General features: G+C 44.9%; 1 protein-coding gene across 1 annotated transcript in view; it reads right to left on the bottom strand.

Annotated features, from left to right (window-relative positions):
• kcnh2b (potassium voltage-gated channel, subfamily H (eag-related), member 2b) overlaps positions 1-21,441 on the bottom strand; it is a gene marked incomplete at both ends in the record, with an annotated part of 255,721 nt that extends 234,280 nt beyond the window's left edge. Inside the window, one exon of the mRNA XM_083936372.1 lies at positions 21,366-21,441. Within this exon, the coding sequence (XP_083792498.1) occupies positions 21,366-21,441 (76 nt within the window). The remainder of the gene's footprint in view (positions 1-21,365) is intronic.
• Positions 21,442-25,163: the final 3,722 nt, after the last annotated feature.

Below are 25,163 nucleotides of genomic sequence, written 5' to 3'. Positions count from 1 at the left end.
GCGGTGAGGTCTGTCCTGTCTTTGGGTTTTTGTCTTGTGAACTTCCTGTTTTATTTTGAAAAGATAACTCTCCTCTCGTTTCAGGTCACTTGCCCTTCCTCTTGTGTCACCGGTCTAACGTCATTCCCTGATCCTCAATTGTTTCCACCTGTGCCCCCCCCCCCCCCCTTCATGTGTATATAGTCCGTGTCTTCCCTCTTGTCCCGTTGCCAGATTATTTCGTACCTTGTGTCGAATGTATCCAGCGTTTTTCCACAGTCTTGTTCGTGCCTTCGGGTTCTTTGTTTCCACGTTCAGGTGTTTAGTGAATTATAATAATTTGAATTATATATATATATATATATATACATACATACCCTTCTCCACCTGGTTGGAGCGACCTTGTTTGATTAATTATTTTATTCACTCTGTTTTTGGTAATTCCTCCCGTACGGAGCGACTCAGTTTAGAGTCTAATTTGTTAACTTTGCCTTTTGTTTTTTCCTCCTGGACGGAGCGTCTTTATTTTGTACTTTGTTTCATTGCTGGCAACTTTTGTTTTGTTCCTCCTGTGCAGAGTGACTTTTTGTTTGGAACGTGGCACAGAACCAGAACCACAGTCGTCAAGTTAATAAATCCAGTATTGATCCGCGAACCTCCGCATCTGAGTCGTCTTTCCTGCCTGGGTCTGACATTTTCTTGAATATTTACACCTAATTTTAGCATGAGTGCCATTTTCTGAGATTTCAGAAATCACTTCATGAGTACAGTCTTAAGACTGATGAAAAATGATGAGCAAAGCAACAAAAATAAAACCCCGTCGTAAAAAACCATTGTGTGTGTTTTGCTTTAAACACCAACTCAGCCTCCAAAACTCAGACTTTTTCCCCTGGCTCTGCCACACTGATGCCAATAAAGCAAAATACAGCCCACACTTGACACATCATGACACTGCAAGATGTCTGTTAAGATTCTCATCGTTTTCCAAGAAAAGGTTGAATCAAGGGCGACTCGGTTGACACCACTAACAAGTGGCGCCAACATCGATGATGTGAGTATGACAAGAGGCAGAGGCTAGAGCCCTGGGACTCCCCGTAAGTCAGTTAGAGCAGAAGAAGCCTCTTGGATGAGGTGATAATCGTCCTCAACATCTATAACCGAGTCAAGTTACCCTTGATCCAACTCTTTCTTGGATGACACTGATCAAGTCTATTCGTCTACCATTAATTATGCTCTCAAAAGGCTCTGTGCGCCGCAATTTCCTGCCAGCAAAATCACAAAAGCATTCCTCTCCCACCCACAAAAATCCATCCATCAATGTCGCGGCACAAGAATCAACAGTGACTTTGTCCATTTTTCCAAAGTGAATAATCACCGACGTCGGCTCGGAAATGAAAGAAGGTCTGTGCCCATTTCTCCCTGTGTTAAGAGCACCATTATCATAGTCTTTCGACCCCTTCCTTCATAAAAATCGACATTACATCAGCTGGCTGTTCTCGTGGGAGACACAGACCGGTGGAAGGTCTGCTCAGATATTCATGGAAACAGTGAAGCTTGGTTTCGTGGATGCACTTGATAGCCTGCCCCCATGAATTAGCGGCGGCAGCAGCAGCAGCAGCCCTCAGAGGCTCATAAAGCTTGATGGGTTTGTCTGGCTGCAAAGAGCACTAGGCAATACAAAGTCGGGATGTGGGCGAGTGCAATGTACATTTCATTTTCTATCCTGTGCGGTTTTCAGTCGCTGATAATGACCCACAGAACCAAGCACATGTTGTTTCCCCGCACTGTTTAAGTCTGTTAAATAGCCTCAGTCCTTGAGAGCGTACGATAGCTTAAAAAGATGCACCCCGCGGATGAATGTTGTCATCCTTTAGACAGACGCAGACGTGTAAACAAGAGATATACTGTAGCACAGTCTCGATACAGACGTACAGAATGGTTCATGTTGAACGACGATATTTTATCTCAACCAAAATATTGAAGAAAAACAGAGAAGAGAGAAGGTTAGGAGAATAAAACAGCAATGAGTGTAAGAGTGTGCAGGGACAGATAAGAGCAGCAGCAGCCAGGGTGAAAACCGGCTGCAGCTCTTTTGTGTTCAGGCCACAGCTGGACATGAGGGGAGGCTGGCATTCTTCTACCACGGAGGAGGTCTGGTACCGTATTATTATGCTGCAGGCGTTCACTGAGGAAAGTAGCCCGCAAGAAATGGAAGTATTTGAAAGCAGCAGGAAATGTGTTCAAATTAAACAAGGGTAATGGCGGGCAGCTATTCACAGCACGCAGTGTATTTCCATTTATTCATGTTTGGAGCATGCTTTTTACTGTAATATCGGTTCACGGGGAGAGATATTTAGCTTTCTCTGACTTCTGTTGAGCTCTGTTAGTAACCTGCAGGTGTCTGTGCTGTTAGGGAAGTGTCGCAAGTGCCGGCAAAAGTAGTGTGAGGAGGAAAAATGTGTGCATGTTTAAAAATCGACCTAAAAATCTGTCCAATGCAAATTCCAGTGTCACGTATGAGTGTCATATCTGGAGAAACTGGGTGTTTTTTCAGATGTGAAGGATCCTCCTCTTGTATTGAAGCAGCAATTAAGGGTGAGGCTAGAAAAGCACTTCAACGGGAAGGATTTCAGTACGCTACTCTTCAATCAGTGCAACAGTTTTTATGATTATTACAAAAAGTTACGCACATTTTTCATGCATTATCGTACAAATGTCCCGCAAAACAAGAACCTAGTGCACCTGTGCAAGGCCCTAAAGTGCAGAACCTGTTTGGGCAACAAGTGGTCTGGGTTAAAGTAGCTAGCCTATATTTGAACTAACTGGTTAGGCAAAGGTTATGGTTTGGGTTAAAACAAGTACGTATGTTTATTTCATCTCACTTTTGTTCCGTAACTCACATACTTACCTAATGCCACATACTGCTGTATTGAACAAAAGTACGTCAAAATGAGTTATCATTGACTTTGCTTTAACGCGGGACGCGAACAGCTTGCGAAATCCTGTTTGTTTGACACATGCATCCCCCCACCCTCCTCCTTACATGGAGATTGAAGCACTTCCTGCCTCCAGTCGTGTCTAGATGGTAACCGGAGGTTTGCAAAAGCCTTGTGAGATGTAGCTTGTCTGATTCCCAAAGATAGATTATTCCACAACTGTAACTGTTGAGCCCTGTCGCAGGAACTGTCGCAAGCCGTGCGGAGCTGGGAGTACGAGCAGAGGTGTTAGGGGTGAGGAAGTCGATAATGCAAGAAGGGACAAGGTGTGTGACCCCATCACAAGACGCTCTCTAGTTTTATTTTCCTTTATTATATTTGTACTTATTTCTTACTTCTTGTGCTCCGCTCTCAGGATCTTTATCATGTTGCTGTTCCTAAGGTGAGAACAGAAACGGGGAAGAAAGCTTTTAGATTTTCTGATCCAGGCACACAGAACATTTTGCAGTCAGAGCTTAAACTCCAAAGTCCGGTGTCTCTGAACGTGTTCAAGTCCAAGATCAACTCCATTACATCCAGGCTTCAGGAGTGCAAATGTTTTATTTGAGTGCAAATGTTTAAATTAATCTTGTAAATTATTTTTACTAATTCTTTTAAAAATTCAATTGTTATTGTATTCTTATTGTTTGATTATTTGTTTTTTGTCTTTGATTAATGTGTCCTCGTGGACGTTGTGTTGAAACTTCATGTGCTGTCATTCTTGGCCAGGTCTTGGATCACAATGGGACAAACCTGGTTAAATAAAGGTTATTCAATTCATTCATTCATTCATTCATCTTCAACCGCTTATCCCCGGGTCGGGGTCGCGGGGGGCTGGAGCTGATCCCAGCTGACATCGGGCGTGAGGCGGGGTCCACCCTGGACAGGAAGCCAGTCTATCACAGGACACATAGAGACGAACAGAGACAGACAACCATTCACACCTACGGGTGATTTAGAGTCATCAATGAACCGAACACCTGCACGTCTTTGGATTGTGGGAGTTAATTTTATTTATAGTGCCAAATCATAACAAAAGTTATCTCAGGACACTTTACAGAGTAGGTAAAGACCACACTCTATGACTTATTTATGATTTACACAGACCCAACAATTCCCCCGTAGAGTACGGTGGCAACGAAAACCTTCACTATAACAGGCAGGAACGTCTGACAGACCCAGCTCTGTGGAGGACGGACATCTGTCTGCACCGTTATATATATATATATATATATATGTAGTTGTAGTTGCAGTAGAACGTACAGATGTTTACATATTTCTTGTTCTTTTTAACTTCTTATTTCTATGGTTCTTCTAATTTCTCTATATACTTAATAATTGAGAAAATTGAATGTAATCATGTTCCCAAATTGATCGATGATATTTGCATTTTAACTTCAAAGGATACTCTGTCACTGTTGGAAACTATGGATTACTACATAATGTAATCAGACCCCGGTGTCCGGCCGTCGTGTTTAAAGTCATCTTAAAGCCCCCAGCGGTCTGTGACATCACCGGCCACATCTTGCTTCTCCCTGCAATTTCCTCCTAATGAGCTTTTGAAGCCGGAGAGGAGGGAGCTGATGGAGAGGCTGATTAAAGACAAGCTGCTGCTGCTCAGGAGGAAAACACCATTTCATATTCTGAAAGACACACACACGCACACACACATCCTAGACGCACGCACACGTTCAAGAAGACCCACCAACGCAGACTGAATAATTCACTAAGTCCAGACCTTGGGGGCTCTGCTGTCTGCCAGTTTGTGTATATGCACGTCATGTGTTTGTATGTGTGTGTGTGAGCAAGTGTGTATCTGTGTGAGTGTGTGTGTGTGCTTGGAATCTCCCCGAGTGCACTGCGTAGGCGGATAAGGAGGGAAGCCCATGTGTTAGAAGCACAAGTCAACACACCGGCTCCTGCCTGCTAGCTACAGAGACAAAGAGATAAAGAGGAAGCAAGCGAGATTAAGAACAAAGGAGAGACAGAAAGATGGATGGAGAAATAAACAGGATGAAATAAAGAGAAATATTGAGAGAAAGGGAGAAAAAGAGAGCACAGACACAGAAGCAGACACATGCGATTGGTGGGTTTACAGCGACAGGCTGAGGAGATTTTTTTTTTTGTCTCTGCCCATTTCTAATTGCCATGGAAACTGAAGATCTGACACACACTAAACCCTCAAACACAGAGAGATGACACTCATAATCAGTTCAGACTAAACGAGTGGCACTTAAAACCAGCCGAAAGTCCAAAAACATGAACACTGTATCCATAAGATATCCGCAGTAATCAGAAGTCAGTAGCAGCCTACAGATACTGATTTCCTGGTCCACACAGTGCAAAGTCCTTCTCAGTGTTTGCATCGACTAAATGAGCGATAACTCACAAAAGCTCCAGTTGCTTTAAATAGAACGTCTTCCACCAAACACTCGTCGACTCCGGTGTGGAGTCCACAAAACGTTTTACCCACATTTTTTCATCTTTAGTTGTTTACATCCATTAAACATGGAGATTCTTCGCCAGTACATCAACCAACTGGCTAGGAAACCAGATTAATCAGGTATGTCGTGTGTACGGCTGCCAACTCCATGAGTAAAAACAAGGGACACCTTATTGGCAGGGCCGGCCGGCGTAGTGAATCTTTTTAGCCCTTTTATGTGGAGGGATTTTTTTTTTTATATTTGACTCAAACCTGAATTGAATTAGATGCATATTTGAATGATATAAACACATAGATATAAATAATTATCAGCATTTTTTTATACAAAATAACAAAAATTAACAGAATAAACACGGTGGTGTAGTGGTTAGCACTGTCGCCTCACAGCGAGAAGGTTCCAGGTGTGCATCCTGGGCCTTTTTTGTGTAGAGTTTGCATGTTCTCCCTGTGTCTGCGTGGGTTTTCTCCGGGTTCTCCGGTTTCCTCCCACAGTCCAAAGACGTGCAGGTGTTCGGTTCATTGGTGACTCTAAATCGCCCGTAGGTGTGAATGGTTGTGTGTCTCTGTTCGTCTCTATGGGTCCTGTGATAGACTGGCGTCCTGTCCAGGGTGGACCCCGCCTCACGCCCGATGTCAGCTGGGATCGGCTCCAGCCCCCCGCGACCCCGACAGGGACAAGCGGTTGATGATAGATGAATGAATGAATGAAATAAATAATATTCATGTGACCATGAATATAGTACATGTATCTACTACATACTCCAGCTCCATTCCTTGTACCCATTGGCCCATTGGATGCTTGCTTGAATAAAACTATTACTACATAACTGACTAACTATTTGCCTAATAAGAGATAATGTAGGGTGAGCAGGTCATTATCACAATCACCTGGCAGGGGTTGAATTCAAAATAGTCCCCTGCTCGCTCTTCCTTATCCTGTTCCACGTATCCATCACACGGGTACTAAAGAAATCAATCATTCGACACAAAAACACTGATTTAAAAATGATTGTATTGATTTAAAATGGTCATTGTGGAGTATCGGAACTGCATCATCTGCATAGTCTGTTATTAAGAGTGTGACACCGTACGTCATGGGTGTCAAACTGATCCAGTAAAGGGCCGCTGTGGCTGCAGGTTTTCATTCTAACCAAGCAAGAACACACCTGACTCGACTTACTCCATCACCTGAACTGTCTTCACACAGTTGTTTTGTTGGACCAGGTGTGTTTTTGATTGGGTGGAATGAAAACCTGCAGCCACACGGCCCTTTACTGGATCACTTTGACACCCATGCCATACGTGATCAGAATTGAGCATTCAACAAAGCTGCGTAACAATGAATGCTAACAGATGTGTTTGCAAGCCCTGGAAATAGCTAGCGTGACTTTTTAAAACTCCTATTCTATAAGTCCGTATCATTATATCGGTGCATGTGATTGTAGTGTATGTTGTAAAGTTTGCTCCATCGTTTCGCACTCCACTGCTGACTACAGTTGAATTTTTGATGGCGCCGATGCTTGAAGCTAGGGAGAGTCCCAGAGAAGCGGTAACTATGAATAACACAGCCCATGGAGTCATAATGTATGCATTGTAAGGGGGTGTTTCCAGCTCAATACTAGTGTTTTTTTAGCTGCTGTCAGACCTCAGTTGCAGATGCCTCACATCCACTTCACTGCTGCTTCTGGAACAAACATGAGAAGTATTTTATTCTGGGAGATAGATATGTATGGTTTCTGTATTCAAAGAAAAACTCCCTCATACCCGTATACATTACAGTAAAGGAAGAAGTGAGATCTGGTCTCAACCTCCTTTTTTAAAAGTGAAACCAGCCTGGCCTCCCTGGGTAGTGTGTTCAGCCTGTAACAGCCTGTTTCTATCTAAAATAAAACTGCTCCGAGGTGATGTGATGTGTCATTTCAAATAAAGGTGTTTTGTATAATAGTGATAAGAGTTCTAATTGCATGGGAAAACACACGCCATTAGTGGCAAAATTGCATATTTCCACTTTGTGTGTAAGTATATGTAAAAAGTTAATGTGTCCAGTGTGAAGTGTTTGCATACAGAGATGTGTGAACAACATCAGGCAGTTAAACAGTCAGCTTTACCCGTGACTGGGCAACTCTAACGTCACTTAACGTTACGTCCGAGGTATAATCTATCGCTAGCCTGCAGCCGTCTTAACTCTTTGAACAAGTCTGCATCTCTGTCAGCTCGATGTTACTGCAAGTTGGTCTGTATCAATTTAAAGCGTCGATTACACACAGGCGGGTGACTCGGTGGTTAGCACTGTCGCTTCACAGCGAGAGGGTTCCTGGTTCAAATCCTGGGCTGGGGCCCTTCTGTGTGGAGTTTGCATGTTCTCCCCGTGTCTGCGTGGGTTTTCCCCGGGTTCTCCGGTTTCCTCCCACAGTCCAAAGACGTGCACGTGTTAGGTTAATTGATGACTCATAATTGCCCGTAGGTGTGAATGGTTGTCTGTCTCTGTTTGTCTCTATGTGTCCTGTGATAGACTGGCGTCCTGTCCAGGTTGTACCCCGCCTCACGCCCGATGTCAGCTGGGATCGGCTCCAGCCCCGCCCCGAAGTGGTTGAAGATGAATGAATGAATGACTACAGACAGGCTGTGTTTTCGCTCCTTGCTTCTTCTTATAAACCAGCCTAGGACGGTCGGCAGACCCCACTTTCAGCCATGTATGTCTCTCTGTGGCCGTCACCATTAAAGAACGCCCACTCTGGCTGCAGGCATCATCATAAACTACAGGTACTAATAAAACGTGATATAGTGTTGTTTTTAATGGCAGGGTACCGCAGATCCTTTCTAGTATCGCTTTACAATGTGACTCTATTAACCACCAGCCTCTGCTATGATCCATGTGCCCGTCATAATGTAGCTGTAAACTAATCCTGCCCACAGCTGTCAGCTCACAGGTGGGACACATTCCCGTTGGAGTCCCTTCTGAGTACGCATCCAATCCAACTCGACTCCCATCTCTCTCACAGTGCCAGATAAATAATGACATGCATATATCTCTTATGAGGTTCGCTTGGCTTTTCAAGAGTATTGCCGTAATTTACCGAAATGAAAATGCTGCCAAAGCACAACATGTCTCTTCAAAATGTACTTGTATCTTCATCCCATTAGAGATGTTGGCCGCACACTCCGTTGGCAAGACAGAAGTGTACACTGCTGGAGAAATGCTGAAGTCATCAGTGTGGAACAGCTGACAGGAGGATGGGGGGTCCTGTCATGTTTTGACAGCCAAAGCATTTATTTCAGTCCACTTAGGGCTGCACTGCCTTTTCCAAACACACTGTGTATAAATAATACATTCCCACCAAATATGCTTTCATTTGTTTACTGGACAGCAAAGAGTGAAATGCCTGCTGGCACATTGTCTCCTGTGTCAGCCCGTATCATGGGAGACACAGCACATATTGCTGCAAACACATGAGGAAAGACACCTTATCTCACTAAGAGTCAAGAAGTTTTAGTGCAGTTTTCATAGTTGCACTCAAACTTAAAGACCCCCCCCCCACACGCACACACACACACGCACACACACGCACTCGAAAATGTCCTCTAAAATGTCTGACCTTGACCGTTCTGCCTTGTATCTGTGAAAATGTTGTCACGAGAGAGGTGTTTGTTTGCCTCTACTGAAGGAGGAGATGTCCGTTCACTCAACTCGTAATAACTAGTAAAGCTAAAATCACAAATCTGAAATCCAACGCCCTCTAAAATTCAAAAGCCATCAAAGAAACCTGAAACAGGAATAAGTCACAGAGTGGGGTCCTGACCTACTCTATATGTAAAGTGTCTTCAGATAACTTTTGTTATGATCTGGCACTTTATATCAAATTTAATGGAATTAAATTGAAATCGAAACTTCCAGCGTCGCCGCACGTTGTAGCTGTGTCAGCCAGCGCCAGTTACAAGCTAGCATACTGTCAGACCTGGGCAGGAATGAGGACTCAGATGCAGAGGTACGCAGGTCAAACTGCTTGAAATCTTGAAATCCAAAACGTGAGGCACAGAGCCAATAAACCACAGAACAAAAGGTCACTCCGACCAGGAGGAAAAACAGGGAATACAAAAACCTGAGCGAGGACACGGACTATATACACATGAAGGGAGGGGGAACCACAGGTGGAAACAATCAAGGATCAGGGGACGAGGTCAGACCGGTGACACAAGAGGAAGGGCAAGTGACCTGGAACGAGAGGAGAGTTACTTTTCAAAATAAAACAGGAAGTTCAGAAGACAAAAACCCAAAGACAGGACAAACCTCACAGCAACTTGACATATACAACATAAACAAATAAAAGATGCTGGCTACACTTAATACGCTTACATCTGCTAGTTGCCGCAACTTGCAAATGTCAGGTTGTGACAAACGTTTGTACAAAGACCATGTCTGCAGGCATAGATAGTTTATGGCAGTGCATGCACAAAGTGACAGAAATCATGGAAAAATAGAGAAGTTAAGATCCTGCTTCCTTTCTCACCTCCTGACAGATTGCCGCGTGAAAGGGTCGTGCATGTCAGATTGCAAGTTTGGAAAAGTTTCACGATCGTTTTATGCGGTTCCGACTTATGAAAGGTGTGAGGGGAAGGAGATGTCAGACACTGTTCGAACGTTCAACATTCACCTCAGCTAAGGCTTACTGACACCTTAAGGGAGAAGGAATAACAGCCTTTACGCATCCCTGTGAGGTCAAATCACACTAAACATTCGCAGCTGAGAATCAGTCGGACTACAAGTTGACTCTAACTTGTCTTTATGCAGGCTTTGGAGAAACTGTTTCAGTGACTGTGTGGACAGCAGCACTCACCAGAACAAATGGGCTACAATGGCAGTATTCCTAATCCATGGTGTCTCTACTGTACGTTACCTACAACAATTTTAATAGAAATAAAAACATGGTCAGGAACAAATCCCACGCGAATGCAATCTGAAGGTCACCCGACCACATAGCTTGGGTTTTAGTCATGCGACGTGGCACTTTTCAGAGAGCACACACCGATTCAGTCCCCCAACAGTCGTTAAGAGTGATAATCCCATAATCACCGCAATCCTTAATGGGCTGTTTCGCTCTGAGGTTTCTCAGGCTACAGTGTGTACAGCATCTCCTCTGCCTTAACGAGGTTATGCAGATTTATGCAAATGAGAGCTAATCCCTGGAACGCCGGGGACACGGGGTCTTTAAAATCGGTTAGCTGGCCTTTTCTATGTCGGAGTCCGAACAGGTGAGAAGGGGACAATGAGAGAGGGAACGAGAGAGGTGTGATCAAGTCTTAGAAGGACCCAGAGGAGGGCGACTTGATGAATGGGGGGACGAGTGTGAAAGGGCAGCTGCCAGGAGATAAAGCAGTGACAGATAGAGGTACAGGCAAAGGGCTGCGAGGAGGAGGACAGCAAAATACTGGGAGCTGCCAAAGCAGGCGGATGGTTGCACTTGGCTATGTTTTGCCCTTATACTCTTTCAACTTTGGATTTCAACAGTTAGGATGTGATAAATACTCCCACCCACTAACTTCTGAGCCGTAAAAGGGGGCGGGGGGGGGGGGGGGATGGGGGGCATGCAGCAAGGGTGCACCCACTCTACCAGGTGAGCTACTGAGCTCCCAGAACAGTTGTTTTTTTATTCAGGTGTCTAAACTATCACAGTGAATACGCACTGAAAGCCCAAACTAGACACAAATGGCCTACAAAGTATCAATCCTCGTCTACTGTAAGTTCACTGCGTTTTCATTTCATCTTCAGATTGATCCATTTTCTTTTTCTACTCTTCTTTAAGAGAAAAGGCAGCTTCCTTTTATTCACAAGCTTCACATCAAAGTATGGAACAGACCTGACAAGGTGCCGTTAATGCACTCAAGCCTGTCTCGTCTTTTCCGAGAAGAAACGCAGCAGAGACGCAGCGTTTGATGCTTTAGTCTTTGGGGCGCACGATTGTATAAAAGGCACAGCCAATTAGATGCTGACGATGCGGAGGCAGACACGACTCTCCCGGAGATGCTTCTTAAGTGTGTCATCATCTGAGAAAACAGATTGGGAGCTCGTCTTCCCCTCAATCGCTGCGCGGTCACAAACATCCAACTCTGAATTGGGAAAAAACAGACTTTCAAAAGTGTTATTTTTTTAGTAAGAGATGGCTCCGGGGCATCTGCTGATTTTCACGCGTTGAGCTTTCTCACAGGGGAGCCGGCGCGCTCTCGGCTTTATCGAATGCAAAGAACACCCGACTGCATCGACGGCTGAACTTCATCATGATGAAATTACAAAGCAATCTAACAAAACCTTGGAATTAAATAAATAAAGCAGGGTCATTGTATGTATCGTGTTATGTTCTCAAGCCTACCAATGGGAATGGTCCGCAAGAGATCCTGGCAGCTTATAGAAACCAGGAATTATTCTTTTTTATTTTGATTATTGCAGGAAAAACATGTCATAGCGAAGCTGCAGCTGTGGAGTTCGTCCGTCTCCCATATTTTGACTGTGAGGGAAAATTTGACCGTGTACTCATCCCCGCAGAGAGTCGATGTAAATTCACCTGTGGCCTTTATCTGTGCAGAAAATGAGTCACATGAAAGTTTGATTTCAACGTCAAAATGGACTTAATGCAGCTTGTGTGTGAACCTGATTCGCTCCGAGCCAAATTTAAACGTATATTGTTAAAACACTAATTTACTGTCGACCCTGTAAATGGTTTGTTTTCCTTGCAGGAAAGAGAACTTTACAATCCAAAGCCTTCTATGGATATGATTCCTCTTATCATATTTACTAACCCTTCTGCAGGATCACTGCCTTATTAAAGTGTCCTTGACTGGAGGGACAGGACCAAATGTTCCAGTTTGGTTAACAACAGCCAAAATAATAAAGCAATAACGCCTGAATTATTGCTGGAAGCAGCTGGGACAGATGAGGGCGAACACACTCTCACCTCCAACTGCTCCATTAAGATGACTGTACTTGTACTCGGCAGCTCCCAGGTGCGTGTGCATGTGTGTGTGTGTGTGTGTGTGTGTGTGTGTGTGTGTGTGTGTGTGTGACTCTGCTGTGTATTCCCGGGGATTTTAAAATTGGATATCCACTAAACTAGGGAGATGGAAATTACACCTGAACACCTGTGGTACTTGCATGCAGAATGAACATGTATAATTTCCTCCGACTCACAAGATCTATTTATAGTTTGAGCCGGACTAAAATGAGCTCGACTCCCAATTAACGTAATGTACAGGCTTGAAAGTTTTAGTTTGTTTCGTTGCAAACTTGCCTGAAAAGGTCAGAATATTTCTGTTTGGCCACGTACAGTTGGATTTAATATGTCTTATGTTGCTATAATGGATACAGTGAGCAGAGAGGACGACTTTAATAATTAAAGATGAAAGTCTACAAACAAATGGCACAGTCAGCTCAGTGATCTACAGTAGGAAGACACACAGTGAGACGACAACTTAGCAAATCAAGAGCGTCATAGTATTTTATTTGAGGATGGATAAAATAGTGTGTCCGTCACAACTGGGGTACTGTTATGAGACGAGACTCAGTGCAGCTACTCTTGATGTTTCTTTGTGAAATATTCAATCTACAGTATTTGTTGTAGAGGTGGATCACTGCTCTAAGGCTGCGCTGACGTTCAGGCAGATCTGGCAGAACCGCTGCAGGGTTGTCCGGCTGTTAGAGTGTCATTTAAACGGCCCGTTCGTGTGACGGCCTAATGTGTGTTTTTAACCCCCTAATGAAGCACAAGTAGCCTTTATACATATTTCCCTCAGGCTTTTGTTTTACGCCCAATCATTGTTGTGATCTCGACATTTCTGACAGCACTTAAAGGCAGCTTCATTTCCCAGAGAGAGAGAGAAAGAAAAGAGACGGATCGACTGAACCACTGTGCTGGAGTTCGTTGCAGGAGACAGTTAGCTGCTATTCAGACTCGCTTTTGTTCAGTCCGTCTTACTGTTTGAAGTTTCTCGTGGCCGTGATAGAGGCAGGGATGGTAACCGATGGCTGTACGGGACTTTCACACTGCTGCAGAATGCCCCGTGACACCGCAGCGTGACGTTTCTCCTTAAAGGGCAAATTTGTCAACTTTTCAGCTTTCGATTTTTTTCGCCGACCCCCTCCTGCTTCCACCACTGTAGCCTGAACGCAGCACCCCGCCTTCAAAATGAACGGGACGTTGTGTTCTGGTGTCAATGCCTGTCCCTACTTTGCAAGTTTCGTTAAACTGTGGCGACAGCATCCTGTAATCGCAGGATAATGCTACATTTTTACTTCGGACCGATCACACTATACAATATTTAACGTTTATTGAGTATTTTTTCCATTGAAAGCATTGAGCATCCTTATACCATACACGACGTCTACCCTCTCCGTACCCCCCTAGCAGGTGCCATGTGGCCTGGTTGGATGTGCGCCCACTTGAGATAGGAAGACAGTTAGGCATGGCAGCACGGTGGGCATCTGCTGGGCACCGGGGAGAGATGGAGAGGAGAGAGGAGGGAGGGAGGGAGAGAGAAAACAGGTTGTCAACTGAGACAAAGAGCAGAGCGAAGGAGGGAGCGAGGTGGAGAGGGAGGGCAGCGAGAGAGAGAGAGAGTGTTTACAAGCTCCATGAGTTTACAAGTGTGTATGTGTGTGTGTGTGTGTGTGTGTGTGTGTGTGTGTGTGTGTGTGTGTGTGTGTGTGTGTGTGTGTGTGTGTGTGTGTGTGTGTGTGTGTGTGTGTGTTCCTCTGTCTGCCCGCTTGGTAACGAGTGGGTGTGCGTGTATGAACGAGAGAAAGGCAGAAGACAGCAGAAGAGACGGAGGGAGAGAGTGTGATTTCACACCAATAAAGTGCAATCATGAGACGTTGAGTCACTCCTGACCTCAGCACCGGTGCGGCAGTGTTACTGTGTTTACACCCTCCGAGTGAAACAGATGGAGCATAGGAATAAAGAAAAGCCCCGGAGAAGACCCTCGTGCTGTATTTATTCTGCACCAGCCCAGTTGCAGCTCCGGGAGACGATGTAGACGAATCCTGACACTGTTTGATTTACTAAACATCTGGAGGTTGACGACGGAGCTGTAGGGGAGCTCTATCACTGCCCCAGCAGAAGTACAATTAGCCAAATCCAGCAAGCAAGCCCGCTGATGAGACCCTCAAGTGTCTCCTCACAGCCTAATCCATGTATGCAAGCCATATGCTGGTCGTATGTGTGTGCGGGGGACATTTGCATGTACTCAGCAGCACTTACATGTCTTCTCACAGAAGCACAGAAGGCATCTCTTCTTCCCCTGCACCGGGAACATCAAGCTCTGCGCCTTATGCAACTCTATGCCGAACTCATCAAAGCGAGGAAGCACAGAAACACTGAGCTCTTAACGCACTGGTGGACAACCTGCTGCTGTTGCAGACACACAGGCGTGTTTGACTGATGGAGAGAGGGAAATGACACACTGGTGGAGGCAATAAATCACCTCGCTTGACTCTTGTAGAATAAAGTGCAACCAGGCCTATTTACATTCACAATTCAAGCCATTCACATTAGTGCTATGGTCTAAGACTGTCCACAAATGACTAGTAAACATAAACAACAGTCCCCCAGACCCAAAAACTAAAGTGTGTGTGTGATGTCATCGAGTACACAGTGTGCAACCCCTCCATAGATGTAAAGATCTTCTCCAGCACCAGGAATACTTTCTGAGTATACGGAGACATTTTCTGTTCCAGAGCTGTCACCACCACAACAGAATAAAAGTAACATGGGTATAAAGAAGAACAGACACAAGGGGCATCCAAAGTGAGTCTCCCATTCATTGTCTATGGAGCAACTCCACACTTTAGGGGCGGCAGTAGCTCAGTCCATTGGTGACTTGGCTGGGGGTTTGAGTCCCTGTGTGGACCATGAATGGAGCGTGGACTGGTGGCTGGAGAGGTGCGACTTCATCTCCTGGGCACTGCCAAGGTGCTGTTGAGCAAGGCGCCGAGCTCCCAACTGCTCGGGGCGCTGGTCACTGGCAGCCCCCTCGCTCTAACTTCTCTCCATTAATTGCATGTATAGGTCCTGTCTGTGCGTGTGTGTATTTCGGGCCTGTGTGTGTGTAACATGATTAAAAATAATAGAGTGAAACAATCGAATTTCCCTGTTGCGGGATAAATAAAGTAATTCTTCTTCTTCTTTGAACTTAATGTCATCACAAGTTGAACTTTTCCGAGGTCATAATATCATTATTATTATTTTACAGTTTTTATGCACAGGCTGACCTCGGCTGCAGCCGCGGGGCCCCGTAAGGCCAAACTCATTTAAATTATTTAAAGAGAGAAAACACGTTGGCCCCCATTGGCCCATTAGAAAAATAAGATGCAGCTGAATGAATCAGTTTTCCCAGCTTCATGAGGTCAATTTTGTTTTGAAACAACACCTCACTGTTACCGGGCAGCATAGCAAAAATTAAAAAGCGCTGCTAAAGAAAATACTTGGTTCACTTTAACATATCAGTTAGTCTAAAACTGGAGTCAACTACGTGTCAGTGTGGTCTATACTTTCAGAATTAGCAGCACATAATGGCGAGTGCATTGTAATAGTTAAAATTTAATGCATTACAAACTATTTCTAAAAGATGGAGAATGTAGAATTACCTGGAGATAGCAACTACTGTACCTTTGCCTACTCTGTGTGTGTGTGTGTGTGTGTATGTGTGAGAGAGGGGGCGGTTGTGTGGGTGTGTGGCTGGGGGAGTCAGGGGGGCAGTTGCCATGGAGATGAAGTGTTGGTACTTCAGCTGTAGAATGGTAACATCATCCCCGGAGGACGGTGGCTTCGAGGCTTGTAATTGGGCAAAGTCTCCTCTGAGGAGCGCCGAGCAGACAACACATGGCCCAGGAGGTTACCATGACCTCATATTGAGGTTGAATGCGTTGTTGGTTGTTGTCGAGGAGGCACATCGTATGTATGCGCAGTCAAATCTGTCTGATCACGCTACAGTAAATGGACACGCACAGAGGATCAGGGTACAGTAAGCAGAGAAGTCCGGGGATAACAAAATACCTCCGCTGGAAACCATGACGTGGGACCATGCACGCTACATCGACTAATCCAATCTATTGTCCCCCCCAAAATAGATTCAGTACAAATATGAAACAGCAGTAAACAGGTTGTCCCCCATGAATTACACATTCTCTGTTAAGGCCACCTGCGAATTAAGGTCTCCAAACAAACAGCACACTCTTTTGTCAGATCCGTGCAATTCAAAAATGTGCCAGGTGGAGAAATAAGACGCAAGTTTTGGGAAAATCGGATGATCTGATATTATGTGTATGAGTTTGCAACACATTCTCATCAACAGGTTTGCATCGAATCTTATGAAAAGTTATGCATATGAATTTGTATGATATCCTACAATGTAGGCAACAAAGGGTGTCGGTTAAGTTGTGGTGGTGAACGTCGACTCCTCTCCTCCCTCTGCAGATTTTAGTGCTCTTAAACTACTTCACCTGATTTCCTTCTTTGCTCAGGATGTAACTTCTACAGTACTACTGCAAATATGTGGACAGCACAGACATTACAGTGCATTACTTTCTGTAGGTATATGTACAAACAGTGAATGAGAACACAGCCTGACTGATGGCAGTAGGCGCCTTAAGGTACTGTTTGAGATAAAGACGATGATCGGCAGCGAACCAACCCAGCCTTTCTACAAAAAGTACCCATTGTTATTGTGTCGACAATACAATGCTATGCTTTGTGAATTAATTGTCCTCATTTAAGTAGGGGAGTCTAACCCGACGTCTACACAGCAAGCGTAGCAAGTAAGCAGCGCATTAGCACGTGGTGACAGCAGCTACAGCCCTCACGGGGCATTTCCACCCGTCGTTCTGAAGGCATGAGAGGACGCTCTGCTCCACTCAACCGGCCGCTTGATGGAACTGGCTGTTTCCAAAGTAGGTGACAAACCTTACCGTGGGATGCACCTGATTGGATAAACGCACTCTCAACATGGCGACCTGCTCATAAGCTTCCTCATATTCTAAACCATCCATCAAAAATCTTGTTATTTGAAAACTACATCGCCTAGTTTGACAGCTCAGTCCAAGTTTTGTGCGCTGGCCATGTCATGCTTGATGGAGTCTTTTGCATGAAGTTGAGGTCCAATCAACTTCACGCAAATATCCTCCTGCTCTCTGTAGGAGAGGAATAGAAAGCGGTGGGAAGCCCTCTGTGAGCGTCTCTGCTGGAAGTGCCTTGGGAGTCTGCGTCTACACACGATGCGTTCAGGCACAGTATCAAACCAAACTTACTGTATTTGTGGTTTTCTGCTTATAGTTATTAAGACAAAGCCTAACTATTAAACAGTAATGTGTTTACCCCCTCCCACCCCCACCCCACTCTTATTAAGTTTATAATAAAGGCAAGCCAGGAATAAAGGCAGCACTCCAGTAACCTGACACACCAGATGGTTTGTTTCACAAAACCGTCTGAGAAGGCGTCATTGGAAACTGTTTGGAAAAGGGCAAGCACTTCGAAAACATACTTGGCAAGTGATTGGATGAACCATCTGTCCGTCAACCTCTTGCCCAAGTCGATCAGGAGAGAAGAGAGAGAGAGAGAACGTCTTTTCCATTGAGAGAAGCCTTCAGGGCTGCTCTCTCCACTTCTTTCAATCGAGAGATACTTAGGAGCTGCCATTTTTGTTTTGTACAAAAGTCGTCCAGCGCACACACCTAAACCACACTCTCAGCTGCCAGTAGCTCCTCTTGTGACACCGATTGGCCGGTTCACAGTAGTTCGGACACAAACGCATTAACTCGAAGCCTGACGAGATGGATTTATCAAATCTTGGGAGATCCCAGCTGCCGTGCAAGGTAAGCACTCCAGTGGGGGGGGGGAATCGTCATCGTTTTGGTGTATTTCATTTTCAAATAATGAACTGACACATTTTCAATATGAAGCCTTCGCCACAGCATGAACCCAATGACATAATGCCCATTAGCTGAACATAAATGGACCCGAATGATCCAGAAACATTGTTGCCTTTCCCCTGAATTTGTTGTGCAGAAACAAACGGTCTGCAGTTCTTCTTTTAAGGCAGAGAACCAAATGAAATTAAGTGCAGGAGAAGTGCACATCTTACCTCTCACTGTATGAGCTCTACTGTAAGAGCACTCTATAAATGATGTCAACTGGCCTCTGTCTTATATACATGTACGACAGGTCTCCTCACACAATAAGTCAGGTGGAAACAAACTCGACAACAGTAGCCTGTCGTTTGTTCCTTAACCCTCCTGTTGCCCTCAAATTTGACTAACACCATTTATTCTAGGGGTCAATTTGACCGTAGCAATTTGAACAACTGGAAAATGATCATCATCAATGTGTGACTCAAGTGAAGTCGGGTACTTTATGTTTTTATTTAACAAAATGAATGATGTTAATGGAGGGATTTCTGTGTGTGTGTTTTAAAGTAAGTCTGTTATTTTAAGTGCTATTTTGTGTTATTTGTAACATCTGGAATGAGAGTAACGTCCGTTATCAAGGACAGCAGCATGAATTTGACCTCATATAATATTTGAATTGTAAAATAGAAAATAATAATAATGATTAAATCATCCAGATGATCAAACTGACCCAAAGGAACACCGATGAGACAAGTACATGTACGATAAGAACAATAAAAAATATATATAATCATGATAATTTTTGTTTTTTTATGAGTTGTCTTCGTAAAATGAGGAAAAGTCATAAATATAAAGCAAAAAAACAAAGAAAGACGTCATTATTTAGAGATGTTAAACATTAAATGGGGTCAAATTGACCCTTAGGAGAACAGGAGGGTTAATCTCCTCCGAGGTTGAGCATCAAGTAGTGCATCAGTTTAAAAGAAAGAAACGGCTCTGCCATAGCTACTCTACCATGAATGGGGCTTTCCCCCCACTGTGTTCCGCATGAGATGCTTTCCATCGCATACTGTAGAGCCGAACAAACAGGGTGAGCCCTACTCTTGATTGTTGCTCAGATTACGCTCGCCCAGCCTCCATTACAAGAAAGACACAGCGAAGGATCAGATGGATAAATGTGCAGCGCGCTACTGTGTGGAAGGTGGAAGCCCACACCGGGGGCTCTGCCTTTCACAAAACACTCAGACAACATGAGAGGAGGGGGCTCATGTTTCACAGTTGTTGAGCAGTGAGGTCAGGGTGGATTGAGAGGAAGGCATGAGAAGACTAGAAAGGGGCCTTTGAGTTATTCTGAAGGTTAAATACTCAGCAGTATTGGCGAATCGTTCCACCGGGCTGCAGTTAAAAAGTCAATAAGTCGAAGAGTTTGCCATCGAAAAGGCAGATTTTCCGAGTTGAACTTTCCAGCAGCAACTCTGGAATTACTAAGGATGCCTAAACACGCTGCTGATGGTCGTCACCATCATCGGCGTGCTTGTCGACAATCAATAGACAATTATTCAGAAGATATGAGTCACTGGGAGACATTTGGACAGCCCTGGTGTGAGCTTCTGTGCCTCTCAGTCGTAGGTCATGTTCCCCTGTAACACCACATCGTGCTCCTCTCATGAATAAACATCCGGCACACAGACGCTTCTTGCCACAGGCCGAACAGGTGCAAGTCTGCTGTAAAGAAACATTAAGATATGAACGCACAGGGACGAGTTACAATGACTCAAATAGACTGCACTTGTGTGAAGCTGCTTCTCAGCACCTCTGCGTCAGGAAAAAAGGGTGTTTTTGCACCTCGTTTGAAGCCACGGCCGTGATTCTGTAGTGTCGATGTATGAACGCAGCGAGACGTCACCTGCGGTTCCAAAGCAGCCTCGTGAACTGAAGAACGGTTCCCTCAATAGATCAATCCTATGTGCTCCTGAGGGGAGCAATTAGATTCTTTTAACAACACATCTAAATCTACAATGACTCTCTCTCCTGCGTCAGCTCGACTGTCAAAACCTGGCCAAATGTTAACGACACACGTCTCGCCACAGCGATCACCGTCCCCATCTCCTCCATCAGCCCTGGGGTGAGTTTCCACAGGAAACACTGCCGAGGCCCATCTGAAGTCTGCTCACACGTTCAGAGACAGAAAAAACTTGAGTGATTTGCATCAAAGATAACTCCGCCACAGGGAAATGAGGACGGCTGCAGCCTGTATATTTGGAAATATAGCCGGCGTCGGATCGCACGGCCCCATGGGCTCCATGAAATATTTAGTAGCCTCAGATATATTGTTTGTTTTTGTCACTTCTGACTTATTGTAGATTAATTGAGAGTGTATGGATTTTTTTTCTTTCGAGGCAAACAAAACAAAGTATGTAATAGATTTATGTCTGGAAAGCAAGAGGGCACGGGGAATAGGTTTACTGAGGTGTGCAATAGTTTCTGTATGAAACATATTTTACATATCCACACAGACACATCCAATCCCCCCCCCCCCCCCCCCAAAAGCACCCCCCAAAGCACCCCGGAGTGTTATGCATTTATCTATTTGTTTTAGATTTGCAGATTGCTTCTTCTGACAACAGCAGCAGCAGCAGAGACACTTAAAGGGATAACATTAAAGCTCGAGAGGGTGTGCAAAAGAAAAATGAATCCCCTTCCCCCCCCCCCCCCCCCCCCACTACAAGGATCCCATCCTGAGTGACAAATGCAGGCTTCTTCACAAGCTGCTGTTGTGAAAATAAACCCATCTGAAGACAGAGGATATCATTTTCATATTACCAGGAGGTGGAAAGGTCATGTTTTCTGTTTGTACATTTTTCACACATGTTCCAACCTCAGCTGTTGGGACATCACTGCACCACCTGGTGACCATGAGCCAGGCACCAGCAAACATCATTACTGAAGCTAATTATGGGATACATGATGTCTGCATCATTAGGAAGCCATTTCCAAACAGCTTTGTAGTCAACAAATCATTGATTAAAGAAATAAAACAGGCTGCGTGGTTCTGTCAATGATGTGAAAACAAGGGTCTTACTTTGACTGTCGAATTTCCTGATGATGGTGTCCAGGAAGGTGTTCTGCGGGGCCACATGGCCCCTCCGGACCGGCATCTTCGCTGCGGTGGCTCCTGGACTTTGCGAGACTTTGCAGGACTTTTAGTGATATCACACCGAAGCTGTGTGTGTTTCCAGCCCCCACAGCCGAGCGCACGATGCTCACTGCGCTCCCCGCATGGACACTCGGCACTGGGGCGGTTATCCGGGGGCCAAAGTTTTACCAAGTTGGTCGGAGAGACGGTGGATTCTCGTGTCTCTCTGAGAGAAAGTGAGGAGAGGAGAGGGGAGCTTTGGAAAGGAGGCGCACTGTACGCACGGCAGTTCGGAGCGGTTCCCAGCCTCCACTTTCCAGGTTTGAAGGGAGCGAAGGTGTCCGTTTCTGTCCCTGGAGGGGAGGGCCGCCTGTCAGGTGATATTTCCTCCCGGGTTTTACACTCAGTGGAGCACAGCCGACCACTCATCCTGCACTACAGCCCGCTCCTGTGAAGCAGACTGGGCGAGCTTCCCGACGAGCGTCGTTGGAGCCATGTTTGGGGGCGCTGGGCTGCGCGTTTTCTTTCTTCTTCTTCTTTTTTTATCTATTTCTCATTCCACCTCCTGTCTTTGCCTCTAAATGCCTTTGTTTAACTGAAGAGAGAAGGAACGCGGTGCAGACCAACAGAAAAAGAGCAGAGCGCAGGTCCGCAGCTCGAATCCTCCTGGATGTGTGTTTTTGGAGGTGTTCTCTGTATCTCTCCTCCTCCTCCTCCTCCTCGCTGTGCGCTCTGGTTGATGACTTCAGCTCCACCGGCGTCTAGCTGCGCCTCCTTTAACCCTTTCTCACCGGGAGCTGCTCACACTCATTGTGGATGGAAAAAGTACATGTGCTCCCTCCCAGCAAGAACACCTGGGGTCGCACCTGGGGTTTCCAAAAAGGGGGCATGTGGACTCTTGGGTGCTGAGTCTGAATCAATCAATAATGAGTATTATTAAAAATGATTTGAAGCTGGCTGATCTGTTTACACACGTATGATGCAGATGGTGTCAGATAAGAGGAGCGCGCTTCGTGTAACCCCGCAGGTCGATCACGCACCTGCTCTGATAGGCTGCGGCCGAGCGGCTGCTGTTAACAGGTGTTCGGCTTCAGGCTGAGTGGTGCCCTCTTCCTGCGTGGGAGGGATTCATTTGAGAGTCAGGCGCCCTGCTGTCTGTTCCCATTGCACCGCTCTACACTGTGCACACACTATTGTTCCCATTACCCACTGTGGGGAGGAGCACGTGGCTGCACAGTAAAGCGTCTCTTTTTACGCCGAAGCAGTCAGTCTCGTGCAAACATGCGGCGGAACCGCTACTGTGCCGCCGCGTCGCTGTGTTTCAGGGTTGGATGGGGATTCACCAGTCGCAGCTACGTCACCGCACGGGGTTCCCCCCTTCCGTCATGCTGGGGATGATGCCTTCACGGACAGTCGGATATTGTGGTTTAAGTTGAAGCGCACATGAGCGGTTTTTCTTCTGTTGCGTTTTATACTTTTACGCATGAAACGTGGGAATGTACGGATTTCCAAACGTTGAATCAAAGGACTGTAAAGTGCAGTGTTTGTGTAAAGAGTGTGCTGCAGTCAAGATGAGTGTAGAGAGGTGCTTTCTGTAACTAAACTGGTCACAGGGAAATTAGAATTGACTGTACAATGAACTAAATAAACTAAAGTAAACATGAAATTCATCGTAAATAGGCTTATATATATATATTATTAATATTATTATTAAAGCACACTACTGAAATAGCATCAAATATGTTGCAAATAAATCTGTTTAATTATATAAATTATATTTAATTATTGGCTTTTCTTAGTTTTGAAAATAGGTCACATTGTTCTTAATGTAAGACATTTGAGCATTATGAGTTTAGGGAGCAGAGACAAAGGACATTCTTGTCGTCATTAAATAATAGAAATAATGTGATTCGTGCAACTCAGAGGCTTCTCCCTGTGATAGAAGAGGTAACTGGTGCCACGTTCATCATGTGTGGCAGGAAACATTACCAAAGCAAACACTATGACATATACAGCAGTTTGGTGGCTCATGCTTGGTTTTGGAAATGGATACCTCAGTCAGCATCTTTGTATAACCAAAAATGGAATTAATTTGATGAATGAATAAATAAACCAGCAGTCAGGGAGTGTTTGGGTTTTATTTTTTCATACATGAAATCAAGCAACCAAGGTCCTAGATTTTATATGAATCCAAAAGTGTGATGTATGAAAAAGTGAGGCTACATGCAGAGTTGTATCGCTATAGTTGTCTAAACTCTCACCCTCTCCACCAGCTGCTGACCTCCAGCAGAAGCAGCTTCAGCCACGGACTCATTCTCCCCGGGTGTAACACTGAACGCCAGAGGAAGTCTTTTCTTCCAGTAGCCATCAAACTCTATAATTAATCTCCCCCCGGTCAGGTAAGGGACAGTGGAGACACTGTGTCCTGAGAAAATGTCACTTCGTCACTTTATATCACTTTATATCATCACTGCATCACTTTATTTAGTTGTACTGTAACTTAGTTCAGTCAGACATGCTGCTACACTTTACTGTACTTTACTGTAACTTAGTTCAGTCAGAATGGTAAATGGTAAATGTACTTATAAAGCACCTTTCTAGTCTTCTGACTACTCAAGGCTCTTTCACAGTGTTTGTCACATTCACCCGTTCACACAGACATTCACACTGATGGCAGTGGACATCTACATACCATCTAATCTAGCCATTCACACCACATCTACACACCCATGCGCAGCACGGGGAGCATTTCGGGGTCCAGTGTCTTGCCCAAGGACACTTCGACAATCTCTCGAATGGAGGACGACCCACTCTGCCTCTGAGCCACAGTCGCCCCAGAAAGAAATGCTGCTAAACTTTAACATTGTTATCACTTATCGCTCCTTATCACTTATTTAGTTTGTACTTATTTTATTTCAACCTGCTGCTAAACTGCACGCTGCGTATTGTTGTATATTGTATAAACCTGCGTTTAACCACGTTGTCTGCTGCACTCTGTCACATTTAGTTGAATTTCCCCATTGCGGGACAAATAAAGCAATTCTTCTTCTTCTTCTTCTTCTTCTTATTGTTTGATTTATTTTATGTTTTATGCTTTATTTTGATTTGATTTATGTTTTTATGCTCATTGTGACTCTGATCCTTTCCCATCTTTGTATTGAAACTGTTGCACAACAATTTCCCGTCTGGATAAATAAAGCTTCTTGAATCTTGAATCTTGAATGCACTTGAAGTCAGCCGCAGACAAAGCTGCTCTCCCAGCGTGTCCAACAGCATCACGTTTTCACAGTGTTCCCTTTAAAACCATAAGAAGTGCACTTTAGAAGACTTTTAAATCCATCTCAGGGATGAAATGAGCCTTGACTGAGGAACACTTCTCTGATTTCTCTGCTCTGTCAAACACGGGCCTAAAGCAACACTGCTGCTCGCCGTATGCATTCATCAAAGTGACCTGCACAGCGGCATGAATGCATTCATTTCTCCAGCGATCAGTGTTATAATGATTGGTTAGACATGATGAATTGCAGCCTCGCAGTTGGACAAGGCTCCAGGAGCTATTTATCAAAATGTGACGTTTTGGTATGAATTAAAAAAATGCATGGGTTCCTGCCGGGTCTTATTACAGCCAGCAGTATTTACTACAGCAGCTGGAGGCGTGCGGGTCGGCCTTCCTCTCTCAACTCCCTTATTTAGTCAGGAAAAGAGAGAGGGAGGAGGGGAGGAGAGAGGAGACGAGGAGGGGAA

Source organism: Echiichthys vipera, assembly GCF_963691815.1.
Source record: "Echiichthys vipera genome assembly, chromosome: 21".
Taxonomy (NCBI): domain Eukaryota; kingdom Metazoa; phylum Chordata; class Actinopteri; order Perciformes; family Trachinidae; genus Echiichthys; species Echiichthys vipera.
Note: the sequence above shows the minus strand (reverse complement) of the source record. Positions and strands in the feature narration are given on the sequence as shown.